The 19,656-nt window shown below is 50.5% G+C and overlaps 1 protein-coding gene across 2 annotated transcripts in view; it reads right to left on the bottom strand.

Moving 5' to 3' along the window:
- Window positions 1–19,656, bottom strand: part of FGR (FGR proto-oncogene, Src family tyrosine kinase) — a 370,485-nt gene that overhangs the window by 69,815 nt on the left and 281,014 nt on the right. For both annotated transcript variants that reach the window (XM_063954690.1, XM_063954688.1), the window contains one exon: window positions 5,303–5,458. In XM_063954690.1, coding sequence (XP_063810760.1) covers window positions 5,303–5,458 — 156 coding nt within the window. The remainder of the gene's footprint in view (window positions 1–5,302; window positions 5,459–19,656) is intronic.

The following is a 19,656-nucleotide window of genomic DNA, read 5'->3' as shown; positions in this document are numbered from 1 at the left end:
AGTCTGTTCCCTTCTTGCTTAAAAGTGTACAAACGGATCAATGGGGGAGATATGTGTTTCTAAAATGTAAAATTAACTCTGTCCCTTTACTGTTGCTAGCTGTGTATGTGCCCCCTCGTCTGACGTGCTTAAAAAGGCATCTACTTTCATGGCTGCATCTCCGGGGGTGGCTACTATCTGTATGGATGACTTTAACAATGTTTTAAATCATGAGCTGGATAGGCTGTCTACGGCACCCTCCAACCCGCAGCCAAGACGTTCCCCATTTGCAGATACTGTCTCTGAGCTGGGCTTGGTCGATCCCTGGAGATTGAAATATCCTGATCTGAGGCAGTATTCGTGCTTCTCACACTCACACTCTTCCTTCTCTAGGATAGACTTGGCTCTCCTCACTCGGGAGCTTCTGCCTGTGATACATGGTGTTGGGTATTAGACTGGGGGCATTTCGGATCACTCCCCTGTATCTGTACATATTGACTTCAGCTGTCAGAGAGGCCAGCCGGTATGGAAACTTAACCCTTTCTGGCTCACGCATATGGGTGAGGGATCTGAATTGGAGGTTAGCTGGTTGGAATTTTTTGATTCCCATACTACCGATATCTCCTTATTGTGGGATACCTTTAAAGCCTTTATTTATTAGGGATACCTTTATTGAGGGACGTTGATCAAAAGAGTGGGTAGTCTTAAATCCTCTTTTAGGAAATGTGAAGCTGACCTAGAGGCTCGGGTTGTTGCTTCTGAGTCGGTATACATACGGGATTGCTTGGACAGTTCTAAATTGGACTGGCTCCAAGCTCAGACAGAATGGAGGGAGTATCTATGGGGGAAAACCCAGCATAGGCTTCTATTCTCCTCCCATGTTCAATACGCCACAGGGGACAGGCCGGGCTCATATCTGCCTAATCTTGCAAGAGGGGACCGTTCCTCTCATACAGTGGTAGAGGTTGTGAACTCGGCTGGGACAGTGTTGGATCGCACCCCCCAAATTGTCACGGAATTTGTATCGTATTATCAGGCGCTGTACAGCTCCAAACTAGCATGTTCCCCACCGGAACTGAGTGAATATTTAGATCAAATCCAGCTGCCTTCTATCTCTACTGAGGCTAGAACTCTTCTAGATGCTCCTGTATCGTTGGAAGAGGTAGAGGCAGCTATCACCGCATCTCCGGATGGTAAGGCCTCTGGCCTTGATGGTATTCCATCGGAATTGTATAAGAAACACGCCAAATTTTTCGCCACTCGGTTGCTTAATTTATTCAATACTATATTTGCGCAAAATATGCTTCCGCCTTCTATGGCTGAGGCATTGATCATAGTGATTCCCAAGCCAGATAAGGACCCCAAGAGAGTTGAGTCCTATCCTCCTATCTCTCTATTACCCACCGATGTTAAAATACTGGCCAAAATACTGGCTTCCAGACTCAGTCAGGTTATAACCCAAATCATTCACCCGGACCAAACAGGCTTTATGCCTGGTAAGTCCACTGCTGTTAATTTAAGGCGCTTGGTCACTCATTTTCAGGTTTCTCGTGGGGAGGCCTGCTCTTCTGTTGTTGCCTCTTTGGATGCCGCAAAGGCCTTTGATTCGGTGGAGTGGACCTTCCTATGGGAAACTATGAGTAGATTTGGCATGGGTCCTAATTTTATTAAATATGTTAAATTGCTCTACTCTCTACCCATGGCCAGAGTCTCAGTGAACGGATATGTATCGATTTCCTTCCCCCTGTCCAGAGGAACGAGGCAAGGCTGCCCTCTGTCCCCCACCTTGTTTGCCGTTACTATTGAACCATTGGCATGTTTGATTAGGGCTAGTCCTGATATTCAGGGTATTAGGGTGGGCGCAAGGGAGGATAGAATAGCATTATATGCTGACGATCTCTCGCTATTCGTTGATGATTATGTCTCCTCTATGCCTATAATTTTGGATATGATTAATGTCTATGGCCACTTTTCCGGGCTCAAAATAAATTGGGACAAATCCAATATCACCCCACTTAAAGGTCCTATCCCGGTAGCCCCATTGGTCCACGTCCCGCTCGGGTGGGTAGACTCTTTCAAGTATCTGGGTATATGGGTGTCGAACGACCCCTGTACTTATGTCTCTCTTAACATTATGCCGCTGATTGTTTATCTCCGTTCAAAAGTTAAGGTTTGGGGGACTTTGCCTCTGACTGTTACTGGTAAGGTCAACTTGGTGAAAATGGTGTATCTACCTAAGCTCCTCTATGTCCTTCAGCAGGCGCCTATATATATAGGCTTGAAAATATTCAGGCAAATTGACAGCTTACTGTCTTCCTTGATTTGGGCTAGCAGGAGAGCACGGTTGAAGTTTGACACCTTGTCCAGACCAAGATCGGCAAGGGGCCTTGCCCTCCCTATTTTTAAATTTTACTATTGCGCAGCGCAATTAGCACATATTTGGGAGTTGGTGACGGGCTCCGATGGTCTCTCTATACACTCGCAAATGTTTTTTGCAGGAGTATCCTGAGGGCACGCCGTTACAGATGTTACTCTGTGGGAATGTTATATTATCTAAGGTCCCTATAATAAAACAGGCCACTCTCGTGTGGAAGCAGGTACATGCTGTCCTGCGGGGCCAGGGTATAGACCCGGACACTCCATTGGATAATGTCCTAGGTTTCCCAGTACTGGCCTCGCTCCAAACTAGAGCGGTGTGGGGGAGGTGGGGGGTAACATCCCTGGGGCATTTGTATAATGGCGATATATTGAAGTCCTTTCAGCAGCTCCAACGGGACTATAATGTACCCTCCTCTTACTTCTATCGGTATTTACAACTGAGACATGCAATTAATGTACAGTTTTCTAATGCCCCTCCGATGATTCTAGACTCCCCAATTAAATCACTTTTACAGAATCTGGGGCATTTGGTTTCTAATATATATACCAGCTTGCTTCAATCTCACTACTCTGACTCGTTGTCTTCTCTTAGAAATAAATGGGAATCCGACTTGGGACCAATTTCGGACGAGATTTTGGCATCAAATTCAGTTATTTATTGTTAACAGAGTGTATATGATGCCGGTGAGATTGGCCCGCATGGGTGGTACCCACTCTGTCAGATGCCCTAAGTGTGGCAATTTGGGTGCTGATTACTGGCACGTTATATGGCTTTGTCCTAGGATAGCAACATTCTGGTCTGGTATTATTAATATCATAGTGTCTACTGGAATTCCATCGGTTGTGTATACTCCGGCGGTGTGTGTGCTGTCGGCCTTGGAGGATGATGCCCTGGACGCTCCTAGCAAACGATATCTGATTAATCTGTGCGCCCTAGCTAAGGTGTGTGTCGCTAGACTATGGCTAGCTAAAGATGCTCCCACAGTACAGTCCTGGGTTTCGCTTGTTAATGAAACGGCCGCTCACGAGAAGTATGTATATATGGCCAGGAAAGCAAGGAAAAAGTACTACGGTTTGTGGGGCAGATGGCTCAGCTCTCCTAACTCAACGAACCATAATTACTGATACTCACCACTGTGTGACTAATATGGGCGTGTGCAGGAGAGATGGGCCACGCTCCGTGGGGAACATGTAGAGTTATGTAAGAAGGGTTTATACTAGCATCAGTGATTTCTCCTCTTGTACATTGCCCTTGGGACCCGCAACCGGCACCCCATTTGCCCGCACTTGTAGATAGGGGTTGTATATTTATAATTAGCTGGTTGGTTATCTGAAAAAGTACTTGACTACTGTATTTGGATAATTGTCTTGATATGTGTCATTTTGCCCTGATTTACAAATGTATGTTTAAAGAGCTAAGCCTGCACATCGCATTTATAATGACTGTATTGTTTTTGAATTGGGAATCTGCGTATTCCTTTGCATGGAATTTTGTTTTTTGCTTTTGTTCCTTTTTTGTTTAGTGGTTTTTGTTATATTGTTTACAATGCAAAATGAAAAACCAATATAAAGTATTGAATTAAAAAAAGTATCCATTTGCTTTTTTTTAACTGCAGACACATGGTATAGTTTTGGCTAATTTCTTCAGTCAATTTGCCCAAACTGACTAAAGCTAGACACACACTATCCAATTATCAAGCCAATAAGCCTATAATTGGCTGATCAGCCCGAAAATTGAATAGTGTGTATGCAAGAGCGTTAGAGCATTTGAAGCTGATAAACAGCTTCATATGCTCTTGTAATGGTCAGATCGGAAGGACGATACAGCGTATAATGCATATAATGCACACGCTATATCGTTCCCAACTTCCCGAAGAATCAAAAGAAAGTACACACTGAGAAATTGCTCAGTGTGTACAGGTGCCCACCGTTTCAATATTCGATCCTTTGGATAGGAACGTTTATCGGATCAGTACACTTTATTGGGTAGTGTGTACCCAGCTTTACCATTATATGGCAGGATTGCTATCAGTATCAATTTAAATTGTAGCATGAGAGCTATCTTGTACTAGTTATCAAAACAGGTCAAATGAAAATTACATTTAAGGTTGTACACATGGACAAATATTTTCGATAGCCGCATGGTCACTAAGATTCATATGGACACAGGAAGCAAAGTCTACAGAAATATTGGCCATAGCCATTACCTTTCTGTGAACAAAAAAGAAAAAGATGGAAACATAAACATTCAAGATTTAGAAAAATATAAAAAATATTTTTTGAATTCATAGTAAATAACACAATTTCCCCAACAGTACACATCAATGGCGTAGCTACCATAAGTGCAGGCAGTGCAGCTGCTATGGGGCCCAGGGTTGAGAGGGGCCCCTTTTACCTGACAAAGTAATATACATATTTCATCATTCGGTGGTACATAGGGGCACTTACAAATATTTGCCTTGGAGCCTGCAATCTATCTTGTTGAGCTGTTTATTGTAATGTGGCATAAAATGAACTGGAGGGGAATTAGAATGTTGCATAATATGAACTGTGGCCCTGAAATGTGGCACAGTATGAAGTGAAGGCACTGTATTGTGGCATAATATGAGCTGGGGACACTGTACAGTATATCATAATGTGAATTGATACTGTGTGGCCTAATGTGTACTGGCAGCCCTACAATGAAAATTAGAGAGCTACTATGGTTCAGAAAATGAATTAAATCACTGCTATGGGGCATAATATACGTAAACCAAGGCACTGCTATGGACCAAAAATGAACTAGGGCTTATTATGGGGCATAACATTAGCAACTGCTGTGGAGAGGTGTCTAGAAGCATTTGGGTATGGGCCCCTTCAAAATGTAGCCCACAGAGTTCTGGCTACGCCCCTGGTCCACATAGGATCTTTGTCAATGGTTAAGAGATTGAAAACAGCTTCTTACCTTTCCAGACATCCCCAAAGCAGCCCTGTCCTAGTTTTTTGTCTAGGGTGATGGACTCTCTCGTTATTTCCCAGGCATCTTTTGCTAGTCCCAAAGTTTGAGGTTTCAGGTTGACACAAGGCTTTGTTAACAAATGGGTTAGCCCATCATTGAATTCTACAAAGGTGACAATGAAATTATGTAAAAACTGAACAATTCTGCAATATTTTCATACAATAATAGGAAAAAGAAAGCAGTCATTCAGAAGTCAACAAGTATCCTTCAATATGTAGATCATTATATGAAAATTAAGTCACTGATTCCTAAATGAGCTTTCCAGGCTTCTATCTTTAACTTAACTGTGTAGGCTGTCTTTATTACTGGTCATGTGTGTATTACACTGCAAACTGTTTTCGGCGCCACTGGGAGCTGCTGCTCTGCTACTAACTAAATACACTTTGCTACATGAAACCTGTAGTTTCATAATGATGCCAATTTTTACATAATAATAATAGTTGGTACATTTTAGGGTATGTTTTAATTTGGATATTCGACAACTAGGTAAATTGATACCAATGAGACTGGTGTGTAAGTGACTACAGACACAGGCCAGCAGCCCCCCTGGTGCCATCAGACAGGCCAGTGGGCCACACAGCACTGGCCAGCAGACCACCGGCACCAGCAGATAGGCCAGAGGGCCACCCAGGACACCCCTGGAACCATCAGACAGGCAATCGGGCCACCTAGCACAGGCCAGCTGACCCCCGGTGCCATCATACAGGCCAGCAGGCCACCCAACACAGGCCAGCTGACCCCCGGTGCCATCATACAAGCCAGCAGGCCACCCAACACAGGCCAGCAGACCCCTGGCACCATCATACAGGCCAGCAGGCCACCCAACACAGGCCAGCAGACCCCTGGCACCATCATACAGGCCAGCAGGCCACCCAACACAGGCCAGCAGACCCCTGGCACCATTATACAGGCCAGCAGGCCACCCAACACAGGACATCAGACCCCTGGAGCCATCAGACAAGCCAGCAGGCCACCCAGCACCAGCTGGCAGACCCCCAGTGACATCAGACAGACCAGCAGGCCACCCAGCACAGGCCAGCAGACAGGCAACAAGCAGGCCCCTGACACCATCAGACAGGCCCCAAGCGGGTCACCCGGCACAGTCCAGCAGACAGGCTACAAGTGGGCCCCCGGTGCCATCAGGCAGGCCACCCAGCACAGGACAGCAGACAGGCAACAAGCAGGCCCCTGACGCCATCAGACCGGCCACAAGTGGGCCCCCAGCGCCATCAGATAGGCCAACGGGCCACCCAGCACTGGTCGGTAGACCCCCATCGTTATCAGACAGGTTAGTGGGCCACCCAGTTCCGGCCAGCAGACCCCCGGTGCCATCAGACAGGCCAGCGGGCCATCCAGCAGAGGCCAACGGACCCCTGGCTCCATCAGACAGGCCAGCAGGCCACCCAGCACAGGCCAGCAGACAGGCCACAATTGGGCCCCAGCACCATCAGACAGGCCACAAGCGGGCCCCAGGTGCCAACAGACAGGCCACAAGCAGGCCATTCAGTACAGGTCAGCAGACAGGCTACAAGCGAACCCCCGACGCCATCAGGCAGTCCGCAAACAAGCCCCGAGCACAATCAGACATGCCACAAGGGGGGCCCCGGCACCATCAGACAGGCCACAAGCAGACCCCTGGTGCCCTCAGACAGGCCACAAGCAGGCCACCCGGCACCATCCGTTAGGTCACAAGCAGGTTCCCCAGCACAGGCCAGCAGACAGGCCACAAGTGGGCACCCCAGCGCCATCAGACAGTCCACAAGTAGGCCACCTGCCACCGGCCATCAGACAGGCCACAATCTGGCCCCCGGCACCATTAGACAGGCAACAAGCGGGCCCCCAGCAACATCAGTTAGGCCACAATCGGTCCAACAGACAGGCCACAAGTGGGCCCCCAGTGCGATCAGAGAAGTGATAAGTGGGCCACCTGGCACAGGCCATCAGACAGGCCACAAGCAGGCCCATGGCACCACTAGTTAAAACACGAGCGGGCCTCCCGGCACAGGCCATCAGATAGGTCACAAGCAGGCCCCCCGGCACCATCAGACAGGCCACAAGTGGACCCCTTATGCCATCAGACAGGCCACAAGTGGACCCCTGGTGCCATCAAACAGGCCACAAAGCGGGACACCCGGCACAGGCCAGCAGACATGTCACAAGCGGCCCCCCAGTGCAGGCCACAAGCGGGCCCCCGGTGCCATCAGACAGGTCAGCGGGCCACCCAGCACAGGCCATCAGACAGGCCAGAAGCGGTCCCCTGGTGCCATCAGTTAGGCCACAAGCAGGCCCCCTGGCACAGACTATTAGACAGGCCACAAGTGGGCCCCCAGCACCATCAGACAGGCCACAATTGGTCCCCCGTTGCCATCAGACAGGCCACAAGCGGGCATCCAGCACTATTAGTGAGGCTACGGCGGGCCTCCTGGCACAGGCCATCAGATTGTCCACAAGCAGGCCCCTGGCACCACCAGACAGGTCACAAGTTGACCCCCGGTGCCATCAGACAGGCCACAAACGGGCCACCTGGCACATGCCAGCAGAAAGGCCACAAGCAGGCCCCCCCAGTTCAGGCCACAAGCAGGCCTCCCTGCACCATCAGACAGGCCACAAGCGGGCCCCCGGCACAGGCCAGCAGACAGGTCACAAGCGGACCACTGGCACCATCAGATAGACCACAATCGGGCAGCTGGCACCATCAGTTAGGCCACGAACGGGCCCCCCAGTACAGGCCATCAGACAGGCCACAAGCAGGCCCCCGGCACCATCAGACAGGCCACAAGCAGACCCCCGGTGCCATCAGACAGGCCACAAGCAGGCCACCCGGCACCATCGGTTAGGTCACCAGCAGGCTCCCCGGCACAGGCCAGTAGACAGGCCACGAGTAAACCCCCAGCGCCATCAGACAGGCCACAAGTAGGCCACTGGCCATCAGGCAGGCCACAATTTGGCCTCCGTTACCATTAGACAGGCCACAAGCGGGCCCCCAGTGCCATCAGACAGGCCACAAGCGGGCCCCCGGCACAGGCCAGCAGACAGGTCACAAGCGGACCACTGGCACCATCAGACAGACCACAATCGGGCAGCTGGCACCATCAGTTAGGCCACGAACGGGCCCCCCAGTACAGGCCATCAGACAGGCCACAAGCAGGCCCCCGGCACCATCAGACAGGCCACAAGCAGACCCCCCGGTGCCATCAGACAGGCCACAAGCAGGCCACCCGGCACCATCGGTTAGGTCACAAGCAGGCTCCCCGGCACAGGCCAGTAGACAGGCCACGAGTGGGCCCCCCAGCGCCATCAGACAGGCCACTGGCCATCAGGCAGGCCACAATTTGGCCTCCGTCACCATTAGACAGGCCACAAGCGGGCCCCCAGTGCCATCAGACAGGCCACAAGCAGGCCCCCGATGCCATCAGTTAGGCCACGAGTGGGCCACCAGGCACAGGCCAGCAGAAAGGCCACAATCAGGCCTCCCCAGTTCAGGCCACAAGCAGGCCTCCCAGCACCATCAGACAGGCCACAAGCGGGCCCCCGGCACAGGCCAGCAGACAGGTCACAAGCGGACCACTGGCACCATCAGACAGACCACAATCGGGCAGCTGGCACCATCAGTTAGGCCACGAACGGGCCCCCCAGTACAGGCCATCAGACAGGCCACAAGCAGGCCATCAGAGACGCGCCCCCAGCGCCATCAGACAGGCCACAAGTAGGCCACTGGCCATCAGGCAGGCCACAATTTGGCCTCCGTCACCATTAGACAGGCCACAAGCGGGCCCCCAGTGCCATCAGACAGGCCACAAGCAGGCCCCCGGTGCCATCAGTTAGGCCACGAGTGGGCCACTAGGCACAGGCCAGCAGACAGGCCACAAGCAGGCCCCCAGTGCCATCAGAGACGTGACAAGTGGGCCACCTGGCACAGGCCATCAGACAGGCCACAAGCAGGCCCCCAGCACCACCAGTTAGGCCACGAGCGGGCCTCCTGCCACAGGCCATCAGAAAGGCCACAAGCAGGTCCCTGGCACCATCAGACAGGCCACAAGTGGACCCCCGGTGCCATCAGACAGGCCACAAGTGGGCCCCCCAGTGCCATCAGACAGGCCACAAGTATGCCACCTGCCACCGGCCATCAGACAGGCCACAATCTGCCCCCGGTGCCACCACACAGGCAACAAGCAGGCCCCCAGCAACATCAGTTAGGCCACGAGCGGGCCAGCAGACAGGCTACAAGCGGGCCTCCGGTGCCATCAGACAAGTGACAAGTGGGTCACCTGGTACAGGCCACAAGCAGGTCCCCAGCACCATCAGACAGGCCACAAATGGACCCCCGGTGCCATCAGACAAGCCACAAGTGGACCCCCGGTGCCATCAGACAAGCCACAAGTGGACCCCCGGTGCCATCAAACAGGCCACACAGCGGGCCACCTGGCACAGGCCAGCAGACAAGCCACAAGCGGGCCCCCGACACGATCAGCCAGGCCACAAGCGGGCCCCCGGCGCCTTCAGATAGGCGAGAAAGTGGGACACCTGGCACAAGCCAGCAGACATATCACAAGCGGCCCCCCAGTGCAGGCCACAAGCGGGCCCCTAGTGCCATAAGATAGGTCAGTGGGCCACCCAGCACAGGCCAACAGGCCACAAGCGGGCCCCTGGTGCCATCAGATGGGCCATAAGCGGGCCCACAGTGCCATAAGTTAGGCCACAAGCAGGCACCCTGCAACAGACCATTAGACAGGCCGCAAGTGGGCCCCCAACACCATCAGACAGTCTACAAGCAGTCCCCCGGTGCCATCAGAGAGGCCACAATCGGGCCCCCAGTGCCATCAAAAAGGCCACAAAGCGAGCCACCCCGCACAGGCCAGCAGACAGGCCACAAGTGGGCCCCCGGCGCTATCAGCCAGGCCACAAGCGGGCCCCCCGGTGCCTTCAGACAAGTGGGCCACCTGGCACAAGCCAGCAGACATGTCACAAGCGGCCCCCCAGTGCAGGCCACAAGCGGTCCTCCGGTGCCATCAGACAGACCACAAGTGGGCCCCCAGCACCATCAGTGAGGCCACAGCAGGCCACCCGGCACAGGCCATCAGATAGGCCACAAGCAGGCCCCCGGCACCATCAGACAGGCCACAAGCGGGCCACCCGCCACAGGCCAGCAGACAGGCCAGAAGCGGGCCCCCCAATTCAGACCACAAGCGCCCCCCTCCCTGGCACCATCAGACAGGCTATAAGCGAACCACTGCCACCATCAGACAGGCCACAAGCAGGCACCTGGGGCCATCAGTTAGGCAACAGGCCATTAGAGAGGCCACAAGTGGGCCCCCAGCGCCATCACACAGGACAAAAGTGGGCCTCTGCACCATCAGACAGACCACAAGTGGGAACCGGAACCATCAGAAGGCACCAAGCAGACCCCCCCTCCCCCCCCCCGGCCATATCTGAGAGGTCAGCATTTCCAGCCCTATCTGAGAGGTCAGCATTCCCAGCCCCATCTGAGAGGTCAGCATCTCCAGCACCTTCTGAGAGGTCAGCACCATCTGAGAGGTCAGCATCCCCAGCACCTTCTGAGAGTACCATCTTAGAGGCCATTGCCTCTTTAATAATTATAGTCTCCCATTCTGATTTGACTGTGTAATAAGTTAAGGGTATGATTTCTCTGCCCCTCGCTTCAGTTGAAATAAAAGTTTACCCTTTTTTTGGGAAGTCTATGCCTCTGTGTTAATATTTCAATTCTACTGTAGGTTACATTATGTGATGTGCCATTGTCCAGAAAGGGTGGCCAAACTCAGTCCTCAAGGACCAATAGCATTTCATGTTTTCTAAATCTCCTAACTGTTGCATAGGTGCATTCAGCACTACCTGACCCATTCTAAAAGATCCACAGTTGTTTTGTAAAACATGAACTGTTAGGGGTCCTTAAGGAATAAGGATGGAGTTTAGCCTCCTCTGTTATTTACCGTAATAGGAAAACAAACACATACTGTTATTAAATATTCAAACACCAAAAACAATATCCAATAATACATTGAAAACAGATTTCTATTGTAAGCAGAAGTTTCTATTGACAAAAGTTCTCATTAGAGCTCATAGAAATATTCTATTACCTGTTTTGAATATAACAATTGACAACATATAAAACTAATTAATAAAATATTCCTTATTATTTATTAATTGAAAATATACTTGTAAGATAATAAAATACCATTGCGGAATATTGAAAAGAATGGGAGGAAAGAAAGAGGAATAAGTGAAAAATTTAATTGAACAGATCAATGACCCCATTCCCCATGATACAGTATTTGCTGGACTGTTTGGTGAAAGATTCACTGTTAAATGTACATTACTATCTTAAATGAGACCCTTAAATGACAGAATAAATATCTTAAATATGAGGAAAATCTCTTGTCTTCTATTTAGAAGTAGTTTGACATGAGAATCTAAAATATTGAATTCGAGTATTAATCAAATTCACAAATTCAGTCAATTCAAATTTCTATCATATGTTAATTGCACCTTTACTTACAGATAACATAACACACCTTTATTAAAAGAAAACAAAGAAATGTTATATTTGTGTAACTTTGAGATTTTAGTATATAGCAATTCAAATGTAACCAGATTCCTCAGAGTGTGTAGTGACCATACTACATATCCCGATATCTATTATGTTATGTGGTACTCCGGGGTGGTGATATGTAATGGATGCGTTGAGTACAGGGCGGTAACTAGGGCAGTGCAAACAGTGCTTTGCACGCCATGCCATCTGCGCTCACCCCGAACCGCTGTGTGTGGAAGAGCCAAGAGCTGCAGCACTGGTTGCTGTCTATATGACAGCTTGCAGCGCTGGGAGGTCACCCTGTGCTCCTGGAGTGGCTTGCACTCACTTCCACCCCGACCTCCTTAGTTGGATCCGGGGGGTACACAGGCCCATGCCTTCCCCTGTCGTGTCCGACTTTTTTTTTCCAAAGTAGAACAGCAGCGCCGCTGCTTCTGTCTCCATCAGATTTGATAAAGAGCAGCTTTAGGTCCCCATATTCACAACTGCAACACACGTCCCACAGGCTGGCCGCGGCGGGGTGCAAATGCCGCATAACACTGTTACAAATGGCAGCGCAGAAGAAGGCTTCACAAGCCCGCCCTACGCTGTACAGTTTCCCAGCGCTTCCTGCAGGCTGCACCAATTCCTACATCACCACGCCAGGCACAGCCAATCTTACCCTCAGCTCTGAGAAGGCATGATTGTGACAGGGCTGTCCTGTAGTTGTCTGCTGCTGCTTCTGCTAATGAAGGATGGGCAGTCCGTGTCCTGCAACCTGAGTCTCAGTGCAGTACCTGTGATAAAAGTCTGTTGCATCTACCACTGACTGAAAACTTTAATAATTAGATTTCTTTTTTAAATTGTGACAAAAAATAGGTAATGCTAGGCTGCCTTCCTTAAAATAACATACATATCCAGGCTCCGATAACCAATGGAACAAGCGGTACTCCAACCAGCATTTTTGCACCTTGCAATAGACGTAGCAATGACGGTTCTCCATGCCAGCTGTCAGCTCCTCTTCTTAGGTGGCCCAGCGTCATGCGCACTAACTTTGCAATGTAATCCAACAACAACGCAGCAAGGACCGCCAGGGGTTGGGATCATACCAAGTGACAGGGATAAGCAGGAATGGTGTGGGGGGGGGGGGGGGGGGGGGGGGGGGGTGGATGTGCAGCTTGAAAATGTGTTTTTCTGTTGCCAGCATAGTTCATTTGTGGGTGGCCAGCTCGGTTACTTAAAAAAATTACTATTAGGCAACGCAGACCCATTTCTGTTCCCCTGATCGTCTGGCCCCCTGTATGGGTGTCCCCTTTGTCCTCCCCTGTTGCCAGGCCTACGCGCACACACACACACACACACACACACACACACACACACACACGCACACACACACACACACACACACACACACACACACACACACACACACACCTCTCTCTTTCCACCTCTCCCTCCTCCATTAGTTGAGAACAATGATGAGGAGGAATGAGGTGTAGGAGCTCTACCTGGTATAATGTGCATAAGGGGCTCTTCTGTGGTGTAACGTGTATAAGTGAGAATACTGGGGGTAATTCCAAGTTGATCGCAGCAGGAAATTTTTTAGCAGTTGGGCAAACCATGTGCACTGCTGGGGGTGCAGATATAACATGTGCAGAGAGAGATAGATTTGGGTCTGGTGAGTTCAATCTGCAATCTAAATTGCAGTGTAAAAATAAAGCAGCCAGTATTTACCCTACACAGAAAGGGGGGGGGGGGGACGGACGGACTGTGACATCACTAAGCCCCGCCCCCGCATCGGGAAATGCCGCGATTTGCGGGTCCGCGGGAAGGGGGCGGGGCTAAAATGACGCGATTTGCGTCATTTTAACCCCTTCTCCACCCGACGGACCTGCGAATACGGGAGGTTATCTCTCCATCCTGCTCGCATCATTAGGGTGCGAGCAGGATGCGGGAGACCTGGCCACTCTACCGGGGGTGCGGGCGGCTACCCCAAAAAACGGGAGCCTCCCGCAGCTTCCGGGAGAGTAGGTAAGTATGACTTAGACTGACACTGACTTATGCAGGGAGCTGATGTTTCCTGATCTGTATCCGTTGCTGGGTATGTCTGTACATTTGCAGAAGCTGCGATGAGTCTGGAGAGTATCTCAGTACATTCTCAGGCAGCTGCAGCATTAGCATCATTTTGCACAAATACTGCATATGCATTAGTGTACATCTCTCTGCATCAGGCCCACTGTTAGGTTAGAACATAAGGGTATGGGGAAAGGAACAAATTTATGCACCAGTAGGCATAGGTGCCCATTTATGTTTTTGCTGGTGGGTGCTCGGCGGGAGCGGGAATGAATGGGCGGCCGCAGCAATGACTAACGCATATTACACATTATGCAACACACTGTAATGCCCATTACACATTATACAACACACCGTAATGCCCTTTACACATTATGCAACACACCGTAATGCCCATTATACAACACACCGTAATGCCCATTACACATTATACAACATACCGTAATTTCCATTACACCTTATACAACACACCGTAATGCCCATTACACATTATGCAACACACCGTAATGCCCATTACACAATATGCCACACACCGTAATGCTTGATGATACATATACTGGGCGGGCATGGTGACACACATACAGTGGGTCCTGGGGGGAGGGGGGACATGTTGACACACACATACAGTGAGTCCTGGGGGAGGGGGGACATGGTGACACATACACATACAGTGGATCCTGGGGGAGGCGGGGACATGGTGACACACACACACATACAGTGGATCCTGGGGGAGGGGGGGCATGGTGACGAACACACATACAGTGGATCCTGGGGGAGGCGGGGACATGGTGACACACACACACATACAGTGGATCCTGGGGGAGGCGGGGACATGGTGACACACACACACATACAGTGAGTCCTGGGGGAGGCGGGGACATGGTGACACACACATACAGTGAGTCCTGGGGGAGGGGGGACATGGTGACGCACACACATACAGTGGATCCTGGGGGAGGCGGGGACATGGTGACACACACACACATACAGTGGATCCTGGGGGAAGGGGGCATGGTGACGCACACACATACAGTGAGTCCTGGGGGAGGCGGGGACATGGTGACACACACATACAGTGAGTCCTGGGGGAGGCGGGGACATGGTGACACACACATACAGTGAGTCCTGGGGGAGGGGGGACATGGTGACACATACACATACAGTGGATCCTGGGGGAGGCGGGAACATGGTGACACACACACACATACAGTGGATCCTGGGGGAGGGGGGGCATGGTGACGCACACACATACAGTGGATCCTGGGGGAGGCGGGGATATGGTGACACACACACACATACAGTGGATCCTGGGGGAAGGGGGCATGGTGACGCACACACATACAGTGAGTCCTGGGGGAGGCGGGGACATGGTGACACACACATACAGTGAGTCCTGGGGGAGGCGGGGACATGGTGGCACACACACACATACAGTGGCTTCTGGGGGAGGGGGGGCATGGTGACGCACACACACATACAGTGGGTCCTGGGGGAGGGGGGGACCTGGTGACACACACACATACAGTGGATCCTGGGGGAGGGGGGGCATGGTGACGCACACACACATACAGTGGGTCCTGGGGTAGCGGGGGACCTGGTGACGCACACACATACAGTGGGTCCTGGGGGAGGGGGGCATGGTGACGCACACACACATACAGTGGGTCCAGGGGGAGGGGGGGACCTGGTGACACACACACATACAGTGGATCCTGTGGGAGGTTGGGCATGGTGACGCACCCACACATACAGTGGGTCCTGGGGGAGGGGGGCATGGTAACACACACACACACACACACACACACACACACACACACACACACACACACATACAGTGGGTTCTGAGGGAGGGGGGACATGGTGACACACACACACACACACACACACACACACACACACACACACACACACACACACACAGTGGGTCCTGGGGGAGGGGTGGCATGGTGACACACACACATACATACAGTGAGTCTCCATCAGCATTCACAGCTCCACAACACGTGCATACACTGACTGATCACCACTAAGGTACCAGTGCAGCACTTTGGGTGATAAGCTGCATCTTTCTCCTGCCCCGCAGCTGCCGGGCAGGCAGCCATACAGCCAGTGTTATGGTTTTATTAAATTTGATTTAGTACATTTTACCTTGTTGTGAGAGGCGGGCTCCCTGATGATAACTGTACTTCTTGGCCACTGCTGCTAGCCCCCGCAGTCCCTCACAGTGGACTGAGATGCGCTGGGGGCTGTGGAAGCGCTTTCGTACATAGCTGTGTAAAAAAATACTTTATAATGCGGCGGCCATTTTTTTGTGGGGTTTATTACACTGCACTGTATGGAACCGCTTCCACAGCCCCAAGCACGTCTCACTGCAGGGGCTGTGGCGGCTAGCAGCTGGTTCCGCGGGTGCTCCTGAGTGTCCATGGGTGCTTGGACCCGGGAGCACCCACAGAATCAGCGCCTATGCCAGTAGGTACTGGATAACCTATATAGAATGCCCAATTAGTAATAATATCAAGGTCCAATCTCAGATATGGGGGAGCCACCAAAGACAATGAAAAATGGAAGGGATGGTTACAGGTAATTTTCAGTGTGCGGAAGGGAATTTAGGGGTGGGGATTTGCACCCCCCTCCTCTCTGTCTGTTGTTTGTCTGTGACCCCTCCCCCTTCCAGCACCTGATATATAATTATCCCCAGGTATGATTGAGCAACTGCCAAATTGTTTGTCAAAAAATGGAAGATACCAGCAAAGATATAAAAAGATTGTCTCTTTGTTGGTGCACTTTAGGAAAAAAGTTTTTCTTATATAATAAAATAAAACATTTATTTCATATTTATTAAAATCGCCATGATATGTGAAAAGTAAGAACACAATAATATAACAAATTGCTGAATAGAAGGTAACATTTAAAAGTGTTTTTACTCACTATCTGTTTAAGTATCTACATACGCTGCTACATATGCTCCTACATACATATCTACATACGCGACTGTATATGCATGTAGAATTCACATGTTGTATCCAAATATTTTTATCAATAAAGTTCAACAGAGAAGTATTGATTCTGCATACTTGCCTACTCTCCCGGAAGCTGCGGGAGGCTCCCGTTTTTTGGGGTAGCCCCCTGCACCCCCGGAAGAGTAGGAAGGTCTCCACACTAGTGATGTGGGCGGGATGGAGAGATAATCTCCCGTATTCGCGCATCCGTGGGGTGGGGAAGGGGTTAAAATTATGCAAATTGCGTCATTTTAGCCCCGCCACCTTCCCATGGACCTGCGAATCAAGGCGTTTTCCGATGTGGGGGCGGGGCTTGATTATGTAACAGCCTGCCCCCATTTCTGAAGTCTCCTGCAGCGTCTCCTCTCCGGGCTTCTCCCGGAGAGGAGAAATTTAATGTAGGCAAGTATGCGATTCTGGCTCATAAATGAATATGCCAAATGATCCTGAGATATTTGTGAGTTTTATATAGTGTTGATCAATAGTGTTCTTACAATCCACTTTATATCAATTTTGTGTGTGTCAAAGTCAAAAATAATACATGCACACAACATGCAAACTCCAAACAGAGTGGACTCTGTTCAGGCGCGTTGCTGCCATGCGTACACATACACGAATGTTACGTACACAGGTTCACGAGCCTTGCGTGTTGCCGCGTGGTATGAGTATATACAGTAGCATACACATTCGCACAGAAAAGCCACAAAGACATATTCAATACTTTATTCATATAGTGCAAAATTCACACATGGGGGTCATTCTGAGTTGTTCGCTTGCTAGCTGCTTTTAGCAGCAGTGCAAACGCTAAGCCGCCACCCTCTGGGAGTGTATCTTAGCTTAGCAGAAGTGTGAACGAAAGGATCGCAGCGCTGCTTCAAAAAAAGATTGTGCAGTTTGAGTAGCTGCAGACCTACTCCTAGCTTGCGATCACTTCAGACTATATAGTTCCTATTTTGACGTCACAAACACGCCCTGCGTTCGGCCAGCCACTCCCCCGTTTCCCAAACCACAACTGCGTTTTTATCTGGCACGCCTGCGTTTTTACACACACTCCCCGAAAACGGGTGGTATTCATGTGACCACCGGTCAGCTGACCGACAGTCACATGACCTCCTCCACCGTCCCGACGGCTCACTATCCCGATGGTCGGCATGCCGACCAACAGGGACTATTTCCACTCGTGGGTGTCCACGACACCCATAGAGTGGGAATAGAACCCGTGGCGACCGCAGATCGCCACCGAGCCCGCAGCGTGGCGAGCGCAGTGAGCCCGCAAGGGGCTTGCTGCACTCGCCCCTCCCCGTCGTGATCCCGGCGTCGGTATGCTGCCGGGATCCCGGCGTCGGTAAGCTGACCGCCGGTCTCCTGACCGCCGGTCAGCCGTACTACACCCCCGAAAACGGTCAGTTACCACCCAGAAACAGCCACTTCCTGTCAATAACTCAACGATCAGCAGTGCGACTGACAAGCGTCACTAGAGCTTGTGTAAAACTACATTGGCTTTTGTGAAAATACGACGCGCGTGCGCAGTGCGCCCCATACGCATGCGCAGAATTGCCATTTTTTAGCCTGATCGCTGCGCTGCGAACAACGACAGCTAGCGATCAACTCGGAATGACCCCCATAGTCTCCATACACATTGTCAGCAACTTACATGCACTTAAATGGTAAAACAACAGAGCTATTCAGCTTTACATAGTGTGAGGGGATGAAGGAGTATTGGGTCTTAGTGTTTGGCATCCAGATGTACAGTATTTTGTAATCCACATTCCGGTGGCTATTTCTAGTTTATCGCATGTTTCTGCGTATAGATATACGCAGAATTGTAATATTCACAAACTGCTGTAATATTGTACTCATGATATTCGGCGGGAACCCAGTGGCGAACATCTGCAAGTACACCTGGACCAAGCATCGCCCATTCATTCAAACCAACCAACCTATGACCCCTCATGTACTGTAAATAACTTGCCCTCTGACCTATGAAAGAAGAGCTTACAGTTCCCATTGTACTGTATTTGGACACATTGTATAAAAGAGAGGCCTCCTGACCAGGCTCAGTCTCTATTCTCTGAAGGTCATCTTGCTAAGACTGACTGAGTCCTCGATCCAGGAGCGCTCGCGATCAAACTTATGTATTATTGGTTGTAGATCTTCTCTGTATGTTGTTGTATCTTTCACCTGTAAAATATATATATATATATATATATATTTTTTTTTTTTTTTTAAAGTAAATACTGTTGATGCGTTGGACCACAACATTACATTTAACTACTGGTGTCGCATTCCGTTCTTGTTTGGAGTAAGGTGTATTCAGCTACACGTATCGCTGTATTGTGCGCATAACGTGTCGGCGTGTATACGCAACGTATATACACACTTTAGTGGTTATATGCATATGATTAGCAGCCGCAGCGGCTCGAACCACAGTGTGATAAGGTGTTGCTTTTCCTTGTAATTTAAACAAACTTAACAGTTGGGGGCTCCTCCGGTTCACCTCACACTCGCGGACTTGCAGGGCCTTACAGACTTTGGTCTAACAACAAAGGGTGGAGGACGCGTCTAAAGTAAAACTTTTTTTTTTTTGTGCAAAAAATTACCTAATGTTGTTAAACCACGTCTGTCCTGTATAGTCTCAGAGGTGCTGGCGCAAACCGAGGGACAGCAAGGAAAAGCTATTTCTTTGTGTTACTTTTGGCGCG

Source organism: Pseudophryne corroboree, chromosome 2 (genome assembly GCF_028390025.1).
Source record: "Pseudophryne corroboree isolate aPseCor3 chromosome 2, aPseCor3.hap2, whole genome shotgun sequence".
Classification (NCBI taxonomy): Eukaryota; Metazoa; Chordata; class Amphibia; order Anura; family Myobatrachidae; genus Pseudophryne; species Pseudophryne corroboree.
Note: the sequence above shows the minus strand (reverse complement) of the source record. Positions and strands in the feature narration are given on the sequence as shown.